At 41.2% G+C, this 14,345-nt stretch overlaps 1 protein-coding gene across 1 annotated transcript in view; it reads right to left on the bottom strand.

Moving 5' to 3' along the window:
• Positions 1-14,345, bottom strand: part of cry2 (cryptochrome circadian regulator 2) — a 32,814-nt gene that overhangs the window by 12,626 nt on the left and 5,843 nt on the right. The window contains exons 3-5 of the mRNA XM_047344799.1: positions 11,332-11,474; positions 8,127-8,311; positions 3,271-3,359 (exon numbers count right to left, since the gene is read on the bottom strand). Of these exons, the coding sequence (XP_047200755.1) occupies positions 3,271-3,359; positions 8,127-8,311; positions 11,332-11,474 (417 nt within the window). The remainder of the gene's footprint in view (positions 1-3,270; positions 3,360-8,126; positions 8,312-11,331; positions 11,475-14,345) is intronic.

Raw genomic sequence — 14,345 nt, forward strand, 5'->3', positions numbered from 1 at the left:
TAATACTAGTTTGTCCAGCACTGGTTGATACAGATGGAGGCTTTTTATTTTTTAGGGACAAATTAAAATCTTCTCACAATGGGAAACGTTGGCAACACAAAGTATTTGTCTATCAATAACCAGGCTTCTTGTATTCTCCATAATCTCAGTAAATAGGACCAAATCTATCCAGTGACTTTTACTTAAAAGCAGACTTTGGGGGGCGCGGCGCTGGAGGTGTAGGGGTTAAGCGCGCGACCATATACAGAGGCTACAGTCCTCGAGGTGGCCGTCCCGGGTTCGAGTCCCGGACCCGGCGACATTTGCCGAATGTCTCCCCCTCTCTTTGCCCCTCCTTCCTGTCTGCCTACTGTCAAAAAAAAAATAAAAAATAAAGGCCACTAGTACCAAAACAATATCTTCAAAAGCAGACTTTGGTGCACCCTGATATGCTTTTAATTAAATTATTAAACTTAACTAAATAAAGTAAGTGTTTTCAAAGAAAGGGGTACCCAAATCCTCTTTTTATTGCTGAGAATTCAATCATTCATTTCCAAACAAGCTCAAAATAATTTGTTTTAATAGGACAAACATGAAAAACCCGTTTAAGTTTTGGATCTAAAGTGTTTACACATCCCTTCACTACAACTAAATCTGACTATTTTCATTGTCCATTTTAAATATTGCATCACTGGTGAGTAGGTAAACAAAAATTATAAGTAGAATTATTATATTATTGTATTATATTATAAACTGAAAAGGTTTCTTTTTTATTTTTAATGAACCAAGACTGCTGTGATGGCGTTGCTTTAAGGTGCTTCATGGTAGAACCTTTGCCTTTTGTTTCGGCTCGCTGCAGGAATGGATCGTGACCCGGCTGACGTTTGAATACGACCCGGAGCCTTACGGGAAGGAGAGGGATGGCGCCATCATCAAGATGGCCCAGGAGTTTGGAGTGGAGACGGTCATCAGAAACTCGCACACCCTCTACAGCCTGGACAGGTCTGTGGTCCCTCACCTGCACTGATGTACCGAGAGATTCAGTTTCTATAAGCAGGCAACCTAAAATTTAAAGGATCTGGGTTTTTTTATTATTAATGCAGGAATTTTAACAGTTCTGTTTTGGAGAGAATTTATAAACTGTTTCCATTCAGTTATGGATTTTTTGTTTGTGACTTTTGGTCCAAAGATACCAGGAGGATATTTGGTAACTAGGGTTGGGCACCGTTGGTGTCATTGTTGCCTTGCAGCAAGAAGGTCCTGGGTTCCTCTCCCGGCTGGGGGTCTTTCTGCATGGAGTTTGCATGTTCTCCCCGTGCATGTGTGGGTTCTCACCGGGTACTCCGGCTTCCTCCCACAGTCCAAAGCCATGCCTGTTAGGGTGTATTCACAACAGGAAAGTCCTTTGGTCCGCTTGTTTGGTCCGAACCAAAAGCGAACTTTCTTTTTTTCATTTGCTGCGGTTTGTTTTCACATTGTACTTTTTGCAAGTGAACTATTACTTGTAAACAAAGCCACGCGGGTGACGATCATTGCTCCTATTGGACAGAAATGAAGGGGGCGGGACAGAGCACAGACCCGGAAATGTAGGAAAACATCTGTAGACGTGCTGCGTTCAGCTCCTCTGTTCTGCATATTTGTGCCATTATTAAAGCTGCATATTATTGTGAGGTTGAAGAGCAGCTCATTCAACACAGACTATGAGACGCTCCATTTATAATGTTGGAACCCCGTCGGAGAATGCGTGCTGAACGCCGACGTTCTCTATGTATCTTGTCCCGCAACAAGCCAGTAGCGTTGCTAAGCAACACACAGCTTATCAGGTATGATTACCTTACAACATACACCTTTGCTACCGGCTACGGTGGCTTTTTATGTCCAAAGAGACGTACGCGTTTTGTAGTTGGTTCAGATCGGGGCCGGTTTGTATTCAAGCGAACCGCACCAGAGTCCGTTTGGAAGCGGACCGAGACCACCTCAAAAAGTGGGTGTTGGTCCAGTTGTTTGGTCCGGACCAGGGTTCGCTTGAGTGTATTCACACCTGCACGAAAGGCCCGGACCAAGGGGGGAAACGAACTCTGGTCCGTTTAAAGCGGACCAAAAGTGGCAAGTGGTCTCTCTAAATTGCCCTTAGGTGTGTGAATGAGTGTGTGCTTGTTTGTTTGTTGCCCTGCGATGGACTGGTGACCTGTCCAGGGTGTACCCCGCTTCCCGCCCATAGACCACTGGATATAGGCACCAGCTTCCCCGCGACCCACTATGGAAGAAGTGGTATAGAAAATGATTGACTGACTGTTTTTTTGGCCTATGAGTAGTTTTTATTTGACAATTTTGGGCCATGTGACAAAAATCTTAGGGTGTTTTCACACTTGCCACTATTGGTCAGCTTTAAACGGACCAGAGTTCATTTCCACCGTTGGTCCGGACCTTTTGTGCAGATGTGAATACACTCAAGCGAACCCTGGTCGGGACCAAACAACCAGACCGAGACCCACTTTTTGAGGTGGTCTCGGTCCGCTTCCAAACGGACTCTGGTGCAGTTCGCTTGAATACAAACCGGCCCCGATCTGAACCAACTACAAAAAGCGTACGTCTCTTTGGACATAAAAAGCCACCGTAGCCGGTAGCAAAGGTGTATGTTGTAAGGTAATCATACCTGATAAGCTGTGTGTTGCTTAGCAACGCTACTGGCTTGTTGTGGGACAAGATACGTAGAGAACGTCGGCGTTCAGCACGCATTCTCCAACGGGGTTCCAACATTATAAATGGAGCGTCTCATAGTCTGTGTTGAATGAGCTGCTCTTCAACCTCACAATAATATGCAGCTTTAATAACGGCATAAATATGCAGAACAGAGGAGCTGAACGCAGCACGTCTACAGATGTTTTCCTACATTTCCGGGTCTGTGCTCTGTCCCGCCCCCTTCATTTCTGTCCAATAGGAGCAATGATCGTCACCCGCGTGGCTTTGTTTACAAGTAATAGTTCACTTGCAAAAAGTACAATGTGAAAACAAACCGCCGCAAATGAAAAAAATAAAGTTCGCTTTTGGTCCGGACCAAACAAGCGGACCAAAGGACTTTCCTGGTGTGTGTTCATTTACCAAATAAACATCTAGAGTTCATCCTGATCTTCATTTGGATTCATAAATTATAAATATTGCCAGAATCTTCCCCACAGATCAAACTCCAGCTGCATAAAGCAGACATTCATTCATAAACATGATTTAACAACCAAAACAAGCCCTCTTGTCCAGCCACTGATGGAGAACTAATGTTAGGTTAACGCTTACGTTTTTGTCCACATATCTGCTCAGTCTGTCCAAAGCCTCCGACTCTCCACCCCGCCACACAGCTGCAGGTAATCCCTCCGTCCTGAAACCTGCACACAGCACAATGCCAAACATTTTGGTAAGCAGACGACTTTGAAGGCTCTGCATCATCATCAGCTTTACAGAAATTCTCTTGTGGCGTCCCACAAGGATTATAGTCAGGCCACTTTCTTTCCATCGCCACTAGAGGCTGACATTTTTTCGGGAATCCCGCGGTATGGGAGACAGCATCAGTAAAGATCACGTGATTGGGACGGTACAGGATAAAAAATTAACGGGAGCGGGAACTAAGCAATAGGAGGGAAAATAAACTAGGATCAATTGTCTTTGGAAATGTAAAACTGAGACTTTGTTATAAACTTTAAGAAAAGAAAACTTGGATCAACGCCGCCATTGTGTAGTTTTTTTTCCAAGAAGCCTAAACTATAATGTGAGTCAAACGAACTACACGACCCACAAGCCAACAGTGCTTCTGATCAATGTTTTCCACCTGCGTTCAGGATGGAGGGAGCAAACGCAGGTGGAGAACTGGACGTGGTAAAACTGGATTTGTAACGTAAAGTCAGAAATAAGGACTTATCTATTAAACTCATAGAGCTGACAGGAAAGTCGTAAATATTACCGAACTTCAGGAGAGTTGAATGTAGCGGTTTTAACACGCAGTCTGCTGCTTGTAAAACGTGTTTAGTTGTAATCAAGTTCACCAGTGATTAAAGGACACTTGTAAGACAGATTCTGGATTAAATCAACCCTGCTTCTCTTCATTCATCAAACCAAAAGTACCAACATGTGTCAAGTCTCATCTGACCAACAAAATTGCTGCATGTGCTCTAAAGATTTAAGAGGTAAGGTACGGAAGCCCGTGAGGGGACATGGGGAAATTTATTTATTTTGCGTCTCCACGCAATACTTTTGCGTTTGGCATTTTGGAACAACAGCACAGATGATAAACTGCTCATAAAACAAACAGCACTGATATGGTTTATTTGTCATATACAGGTTAACATGCAGTCAACAATACGATTAAATGCTTAGGATAAGAAGAACCGTTCAAATCACGATAAAAACAAAAACACTAATGGTGTGCAAAAAAAAAAGTACACATCATGCAGCAGTAATAAGGAAATAAAGTGTCACAGATTCAATTCAATTCAAAAATACTTTATTAATCCCAAAGGGAAATTAAATGTTGTTGTAGCTCATATTATGAAGGTTTCCTCAAAGAGCCGTTGTAGATGCTGATGGCTGTGGGCAGGAAGGATCTCCTGTAGCGCTCCGTCTTACAGCAGATCTGAAGAAACCTCTGACTGAAGACACTCTGTTGTTGTAGGACAGTCTCATGAAGAGGATGCTCAGGGTTCTCCATAATGTTCTTCATTTTATGAAGAATCCTTCTTTCCACAATGATCTCCAGAGGTTCCAGAGGAGTCCCCAGAACAGAACCAGACTTCTTTATCAGCTTGTTGAGCTTTTTTAAGTCCGTGGCTCTGATGCTGCTTCCCCAGCAGATGATGGTAGAAGAGATCACACTCTCCACTACAGACTTATAGAAGATATGCAGCATCTTGCTGCAAACACCAAAGGACCTAAGCTTCCTCAAGAAGTACAGTCTGCTCTGTCCCTGATGTGGTTTCGTACTGTTTTATTGTTCAGTAGTTTGACAGCTTGTAGATAAAAACTGTCTTTTAGTCTGATTTGAAGATAATTTTATTTAAGGCAGATTTCAAAATAAAACTCAAATCTCAAAACGGGTGTAGTGTTGGTTTCATTTTTGCAGTTATCTGGTTTGGAAACTATCCCACAAAGTATTACGAGATAACGCAAAGACTATTGCGTGAGAACGCAAAAAGTATTGCGTGGGAACACAAAAAGAGAAAAATTCCCCCATGTCCCCTCGTGGACTCCGTATAGAAAGGCTTCATCAAGGGAAGATATTAAATAAATATGTTGTGAAATAGAAAAAAATTGAATGTACCATTAAATGTACAATTTATTTAATACATCATTAAATATTAAGTGTACCACTAATTACGTCATGTCGTCTTTAAAATTATACTTAATTATTCAGTGGCATATTTAATTGCATAATAGTCCATTTCATGATATAATGGTACATTTATTGTTTCTAATGATGCATTAAATAAATCAATGGTACCTTTAATTTAATGGCACATTTAATGTTACATTTCTTTCATGTTACATTTACTTCACTAATGGGACATTCACAACATTTATTTATTTAATGATGATTTTATTGTATTAATTGTGTCCAGTTTGACCCTCCATTCTTGATGCCTGTATAGGAGATCATGTCAGAATATGAATCAGGTGTTCTGGAGCAGACAAACATCTAAAACCTGCAGGGAAGGGGTCCCTGAGGACCAGGTCTGTGAACCATTGAGGTACAGTTTCTAAATTATGAAGGTAATGCCTTTTTGCACTTTTGTTCACCAAGTACAGTTCTCTTGCTAGGTGTATTTTTCTTTTGTTTCAGCAACTTGAAACATAAAAGTTATGTCACTGTTCAAAGGAAACAATCACTTAATAAATGAGTAAAATACAACTATGTACATTTTGTTTATTCAATGCATGGTCTGTTTCCTTGTTTGATATTTTATTATTTCTTCATTATTATTCTTTTTACTTTAACTGGCCTTTACTACAACTAAAAACAGGGACCTAACTGGTCCTTCAAAGAAAGAAATTGCCAAAAGATTAAATGAAGAAAACAAAAATGGGAGAGTCACAGGAGTGGGAGTTGTTCTAAATGGAAGTGGGAGTCAATTTACCAGGAGTGGGACGGGACAGGATCTTTTTCGTTATGCTGGCCTGGGATTAGGATGGAACAAGACATTTTTCTGTGGGAGCGGGATGGGACAGGAGAGAAAATCCACACTTGTAACAATAGCAACTTTTGTCACATTATGCAGACGAAACTAATATTTCTATAAAGTAAAGAGCAGTAGTGAACCTACAGGGCTTCCAGGACATGAAGGAGGCCCTGAGTGGACAGCAAAGTGAAAAAATAAAAAATAATTCTAGATTTTCTATTTTTCAAGACAAAAACATAATCAGAGGGATAAATCGCGATAGTAAAATGGCGTAAAACAAGCTTGATTCAGTGTTTTCTCCCTGTGAAGTAGATTTGTATCAGGATAAATAAAATCATGTTTGTTTGTTGTTTTGATTGTCCTGTCAGCAAAAGGTTTGGCCAGAGACTTTCTGAAGACACAAAGACAATATCTTCAGATTCATTTTAAAATTTTTTAAAAACAGGCCAAAACAAATTTACCTGTTTAAAAATCATTATGGAAATCTCCAACCCTGGATGATTTATTATCCATTTTCAGGTGGGAAACCCTCATCCTCCTTTGACTCTAGAACTCGTGCTGCTGGGGGAAATTTCTGTTTAAAGCTGAGAGCATTTGATGAAATACTGGAGCTCGTCTCAAGTTCATGATCACTATGAACCTTTGTGGGGACAAATAAGTAGATTGATGATGAATTCATTTAAATGAACAGAAGTGCAGCAACCAACAATGCGACTGACTGATAATGCAATAAAGTGCCTGAACCTCGTAAAATGCTGCCAGTAAAGTAATAAGTTATGTTATTGCCTGGCGTTTTATAATAGGTGAAGCATTGAAAAAATAATTTTAAAAACTACTGCAGCCAATAAAGGCACAATAAATAAATAGGACTGATTGTTTTGTAAATAAAATATTTTTTGCATTCCTGCTTATTGAACATCGGTTTGCTTCTCATAATGATCAAAGATATGCACAATGAAGCACTCTCGCTTACTAATTACAGCTCTAAGGGCTTATGTGGGAATTAACTGCTGTACAAATAGGTTTTATTAAGGAAACTCTCTACTTCCTTAGATATGTAAATGCATAATTTCATGCATGGATGAATATTTCATAAATTACTTATTTTCTTGTTTCTGGCAAACAATGAACCCGTTATTCGGACTCAGCACCATTGTGGCCCGCCTCACTGAAGCAGGTTGCTCCCAAAACTGTGACACTGCTTTGCAAATGAAAGAAACTGCAAGCAGCCCGGCAGTTTGGGGTTGGATTAAAGTTAAAGATTAAATGTTTCATGGAAAGGCATGACAATGAAGTAAAATTTAACGCTGAGTAATTTTTTAACTGCAGGCCATGTGTAAGCCAACACCATCCCACACTGACACCAATCAGCTGATCCACAGGAAGAACTATATTTACACAAGTCTACCAAGATTAATACTTACATAAATACAAATCAACATAGCTAAACAAATCTAAGATCAATCAACAGAAAAGAAAAGCTAATTTAACAAGACACTACCCTCCTAATCTTATTGGAGAGCTTCTAAGCACCTTTTGCTGCCCCACCCTGCTCAGGAGACAACCAGGAAGAGGTCAGTGCTTGTTCCACTGAGCAAATTTAATCGTTAAACTGAAAGTTTAAACCAATAGAGATGAAAGATAACACAGACTGACATACTGCTTTCTCTTTATACATTATATATTCTGCTTCCCAAGAATGTCTGAACGAAGCTGCAGTAAAGAACTCAACCATTTGGTCTGAAACTCAGTCCTACATCACACAATATCAATAATAACTTTTCATAAAGTAAGGGACTCCATCACACACCCTGTTTGGGTGTACTTGTGTTGTGAGTCATCTAACCAGCAGTCTGTCCGGTTATTCCCAGCTCTTATCATTTCTTTTTATTTAATCTGAAATAAACGGCCTACAGGTGGAACCCCACCCAGCAGCCTGAATCCCAAAGCCTTGCAGATGCTCAGAAAGGGAACAACAGGGCTTACCCAGCTCCTCCAGTGATGGGATGCTGTACAGCTGGTCGTGGTTGTCAGAGATTTTACCGAGACATCTGTTCATCTGTTGTTGGCTGATGGGAGCCAGAGGTCTCCTTGGTAACTCCAACCTGCTCACAATGGTCTGAAATCGCTTAAAGGTCAAGGGAGCGTTGTTGTTGTTCATCTCGATTATCCTGCAGCCATGAAAACAACAGAGGAGGAGAATTAAAGCTCTGCAGCAGCTCAACACGTCCAAGTCTTATTAATAAAAACAGACCCTGAAGCTGAGATGTTTCTGGTACTGGTATACTTAAAGCAAACAAGAGGCTGAATGGAATGAAATCAAATGTTTGAACCCGTGTGCTCAATCCAAGGCAGTGTTTACATTTAAGCCCTCAGGATCCAATGTCCTGCAGGACTTAGAGGTTTATCTGCTACAACACGCCTGACTTATCATGAAGGCAGATTGACGAGCTTCTACTGAACTTTATCACATTCAGAGGACATCACTCAATCATTAGAAGCTGTTTAAGATGGGAAACACCTAAAAACATGCAGGACGGCAGGTCCCAAAGACCAGAATGAAAAAGGTACATTTCAACAACTCATAATATCAACCAAAACTTTTATTTTAGAAATTGAACCCAAAACACTAAAGTCTCTGCATTGGACTGGGAGAGAAACTGTCCTACTCTGGCAATGTTCTTCAGATGATAAAATGTATCTTTGCTAAGCATTTTTAATGTTGCAAAACAGGTCTATTCCCGCCACTTCCCTGAGCTCAAGTATTCTTGGATAAAGTGAGGATTGTGGATTTGTCCCATCCGGACCCAGAAAAAGTCCCAGATCAGGCAGGTTGACGCACAGCTGCTAAAAGCAACGTATGCAGATTCAGAGACAGGTTCTTTCCCAGAGCCACCAGTGCACAAATTTTAATATGCATCAACAGGTACTGGAGCTACATTCAATCATTTTTACACTATAGTCAACAGTTGACATTTTAAAAGCTACTCATTAAACCAGATTTTTTTTTTAAGAGAGATCAAGATTTTCCAATTTTCCCAAGATTGGCTCTCATGGGTGATCAGCAGGTCAAATACTAAAAAAACATTAAATAATTTTTCTTTTTTACAATTCATTAAATGCTTAAAAACTAAAAGCTTCCACCATTTTCTGTCTATAAACATATTCACCAACAGACTGAACAACTTTGTATTTTTTCTAGTTTAATGAAAATCAAATAAAGGTTAAGGACGAGATATCTCCATTGTGAGATCAATAGGTTATTTTATCTTATCTTTGACACATTAATGGGTTTAATTTTATAATTTTCTGTTCGATTCAAAACTGGATTCTATATCAAGGAACCTGCAGCAAAATTCAGAAGTTCTTCTGAGAAAACAAAAAAAGGATTTGGACAAAGATTTCAATCAAAATGTTCAGAACTTTGAGAAAAATCACAAATCGGTATCGGCCCAAAACAAAAAGCCTGAACGGTGCATCTCTAGGCTTTTTTCTAAAAGATTTTCGTCCGTTGCAACTCAGGCATCTTATTATGTGTGATTGTTTTCTGCTGTGCACCAGATGGAGCAGGAGCACCTTGCTTTGAGCTTCTGTGACAATACAGACATTCAGTTCAGTTCAGTTGAGTCCAGTTCTGTTCTATTCAATGAATGTTGTTTCCATAGCCGTGACAGGCAAAACTGAAAGTTCTCCTGGAAAGAATGCATGTGACCCGTTTAGCCCCATCAGCCTGGTTCGTTTGAACGTATATCTGAGTGTTTAGAACCAGTCTGAGGGTTTTCATCGGCCTGGCTGGTTACTGCAGACACAGTTTAAGCGGATCAGCTGCTGTGTGCAATTTGGACTTTTTAGTTTCAATCTTACACAACCTGCTCATGATCTGCAGCAGGGACGGCCTCCCATTGGCTGCCACGCTGTCCACTGTGAATGAGTGTGTTAAGCTGTGCACATTTCCACAACCCTGCTGCGCACAAAGCCTCGCTTCACCCAGCTGGTACACTAACACAGCCCATCAGTAATCCGCTGGTTATGTAACACTGCACTGGTCATGCAGGAGCACAGAGGCATGAACATGGAGAAAGTTCTTCACTCTCACTTATTAAAACCAGAGTATCCCTGCACATGGGTGCAGTGTGTGACCTGCCGTGACAACAGGAGGCCACCGAGGGCTCAAAAAGTCCAATAAACTCTCGACTGGATTTTGACTGTGCATGACTCAAGCAGCTGAGTGGCCCGTCTTTGGCGCCCTGCGCCGGCCTTCCTCTGGCTACACTCAGCCTAACACCGCACTGCAGTCAGACACAGGCAAGTAAAACAATCAAATACATTTTATACCAATTCTGAGACAGATAAGTTATAATCCACCTAAAATGGTCAACTCAAATGCAGACACCCCGCTAACGTTAGCCCATGTGTTTTTTTTACAGACATACAACCTGAACTTGCTAACGTTATCTAGGCAGCTGACCAGACTCCGTAAATCTATAACCTTTATATTCAAGTTCATAGGTTTAATATTTATGTACTGGTTGAAAATAAGCCTGTGGGAAATTTATAACGAGGAATCAGAATTGTTCATATTTGAGTGGTGCTCAACCATCCATCCATCCATTTTCTAGACCCGCTTCTTCCGTACAGGGTCACAGGGGGAGCTGGTGCCTATCTCCAGCAGTCGACTGGCGAGAGGCAGGGTACACCCTGGACAGGTCCCCAGTCCATCACAGGGCAACACAGAGACACAAAGGACAAACAACCATGCACACAACCATTCACACCTAAGGGCAATTTAGAGAAACCCATTAATCTGACAGTCATTTTCTTAGACTGTGGGAGGAAGCCGGAGCACCCGGTGAGAACCCACACATGCACTGGGAGAACATGCAAACTCCATGCAGAAAGACCCCCAGCCGGGAGAGGAACCCAGGACCTTCTTGCTGCAAGGCAACAATGACACCAACTGCACCAGCGGTGCCCAACCCTAGTTACCAAATATCCTCCTGGTATCTTTGGACCAAAAGTCACAAACAAAAAATCCATAACTGAATGGAAACAGTTTATAAATTCTCTCCAAAACAGAACTGTTAAAATTCCTGCATTAATAATAAAAAAACTCAGATCCTTTAAATTTTAGGTTGCCTGCTTATAGAAACTGAATCTCTCGGTACATCAGTGCAGGTGAGGGACCACAGACCTGTCCAGGCTGTAGAGGGTGTGCGAGTTTCTGATGACCGTCTCCACTCCAAACTCCTGGGCCATCTTGATGATGGCGCCATCCCTCTCCTTCCCGTAAGGCTCCGGGTCGTATTCAAACGTCAGCCGGGTCACGATCCATTCCTGCAGCGGGCCGAAACAAAAGGCAAAGGTTCTACCATGAAGCACCTTAAAGCAACGCCATCACAGCAGTCTTGGTTCATTAAAAATAAATAAAAAAAACCTTTCATTTTGTGGAAAACTGAACAAACATTTTTTATAAATATGTGCAGAAAAACAGACAATAAAGGTTTAAACATGGGCGTGTCTGTAGGTGATAATGTTATACAACCAATCAAATCAGGAAGATGATGGGGAAGATTAGGAGGAAGATGACGCCAAAGATAACAATGATGAAGATGATGCAGAAGATGAAGAGGAGCAAGGCGATATTGCAGGTGATACCAAAGATTATGAAGAAAAAGATGAGAAAGAAGATAATGAAGATGAAGAAGAGAACAGGGGATGATAATGAAATTAAAGCTAAACATTTTGACAAAGATGACGCATAAGATCAAGAAGAGGAAGACAATAACAAAGGCAATGCCAAAGATTATGAGGATGAAGATGAGGAAGAACATGACAATAATGAAGATAAAGAAGAGGGAGATGATAATGAGGACGATGCCTGAGATAGTGATGACGAAGATGAAGACAATTTAGAAGATGAGTAACAAGAAGACAATGCAGAGGAAGATGATGACATATATGAAGTAATATATAAAGATGATGAGGAAGATGAAGGTGATGAGGAAGATATAGACTACGATAAAAAAGATGAAGACAAAGATGATTTAGATGAAGATAATAAAGAGGAAAATGATGAAGATGTTAAAGAGGAAGATGATACTGATGAAAACAAAGTTGAAGAATATGGTTGAAGACAGAGTTGATGAAGATGGCAATAATTCGGATGATGAGGAGGGGTGGGTGAGAAGAATCATGTTGACTCAGTGAGCCGCAGAGACTCCACCAACGTTCCTGTGAAGCAGCAAACAGATCAGAGAACAGAAACACCAAATTAACAGCGACTGGCCCGGCGCTGGTCAGGACTCTCAGAGACATGCTGCAGAAAAACAGATCTGCTTTGTTCAGAGCTGCACTGATCTGTACCAGAAGATTTTCTGGATGTTCCAGGAATGAAACAAGGAAAACACCTGACCATAAAAAATAACGACAAGCCCTCGTTCTTTGACTTCATCATGTAGCTCAGTTGGTTCCTTTACTGAGGTTTGTTTATGCTCCAGACAAGAAGTTTATCAACTTCTTCATTCAGAGAAACAATGGAGCCAAAATCCACTTCTTAACCCAACCAACATCACAACGGCTATTTGTTCCATCTCAGGTCTAGTCGACCAGAACAACAGCAAACGACGGACCGGTTCTTCTCACAGTCTGACAACGGCAGACAAACAAACACACATCTGTTAGATTTGTTCTTCAATAACTTCTAGCTGAGGAGATCAGCTGCAGTTTTTCCGGACGTCCAAGAAGGTTCAGCAAGCTCCGTCAACCTCAGCTACGGAGAAGGGCACTACAGAATCATGTTGCCACCAGTGCAGAGCTTGCTTATAATCAGCAGCAGGTGAGTTTGGGTGCAACAGAAGACATTGAGCAGCAAGGAATTCACTTCAGCCCAGGAAAACCCATCAATCACAGATTGGCAACATGCCTCAAAAATCAGAGCATTGAAAGAACATGAACAGTCTGAATCGACTGTTTTCCTCTAAAACTGATCTTTGAATGTCACCAGAAGGGACTACCTGGTGACAAACCCGTTTTGTGCAGATGTGAAATTAAGATGTGAGTTTCCTTCCTCGTGTCCTTTCTTTGCACCAACATTCGCACGGTGAAACAGGATGAAACGGCTGCAACCTTTGCAGCAGTTTACCACAAAGACCTCTTTGTTTGGCTGACTCAGCTTTACGTCTCATCTCTTGTGAAATCTCGATGCTACACCACAAGGATGTTTTCATCAGGAACCTTTGCCATTTCTATCCTGTCTGTTTTGTAATTTACAGTGTTAACCAGGTTAAATGTTGCTTTGCTTCAGACTCTCACACAAACATGACAGAATGTGTGATCTTAGAGAAAAAAAAAACTAAAAGTCAGCTTTTAGTTTCTAACAAGAAGCAGCTGAGGAACTTTAAAGGCTCAGTTATAGCCGAGCCTAAGAGTGTTGTGCAGGACCCGTGAACCTGAATAAGCGCTGTGGGCCCAAATACCTAAAGCTGACATTGGTGCAGTGCACTACATAACCAGTGGAAATGTAGTAAAAAAAAAAAAAAACAGAAAAGAGAGGAAACGCCTGACATCATTCACCAAAAATGGCTGTGTGCAGTACTGCAAACATACACGAGGAAGAAGAGGAAGAGCTTTGTTTACGGCTCTAGTATGATGGCTAAAACTGTTTTTTTTCCACCTGGATGGCCACTTCTTCCGTGGACAAACCAATCACCCATATCTGCAACAAGTATAAACCTAGCTTTAGAGTATGTTCTATAAAACCATCTCTAGTTCGTTTTCCCCCTTGGTCCAGTCCGTTTGCGTAGATGTGAACACACCAATTGCACCAGTGTAGAGGCCAAAACATCCGTACTGAGATTGGAGGAGGTGGTCTCAGGCACATGCTGCAAAACTTGATCGTCAGTTTTGAGTTGCATCGTGGGTTGCGGTAGAGTAAACAAGCTAATAAACAAAGGCCGTGCGTCTTTTTTGTAAAGCTGTGCAGCTTTCAAGACGTCTTCTCAGAAACATTTACCTGAAGTGTCACCCAGAACCACAATAAAAACAAGATTAAATTCTCCGTCTTTTCTGCTAGCTTACAACACAGCTTCCTGTATTTACATTTGGTTCTCCCGCCCCGGACACGTCCTACTAGTAAACAGACAGAACGTTCTCGTCTGGTTTGTAGTGACGGGTTTTGGTTCACTTGGAATTTTCTCTGTGTGAAAA

Source organism: Girardinichthys multiradiatus, chromosome 2 (genome assembly GCF_021462225.1).
Source record: "Girardinichthys multiradiatus isolate DD_20200921_A chromosome 2, DD_fGirMul_XY1, whole genome shotgun sequence".
Taxonomy (NCBI): Eukaryota; Metazoa; Chordata; class Actinopteri; order Cyprinodontiformes; family Goodeidae; genus Girardinichthys; species Girardinichthys multiradiatus.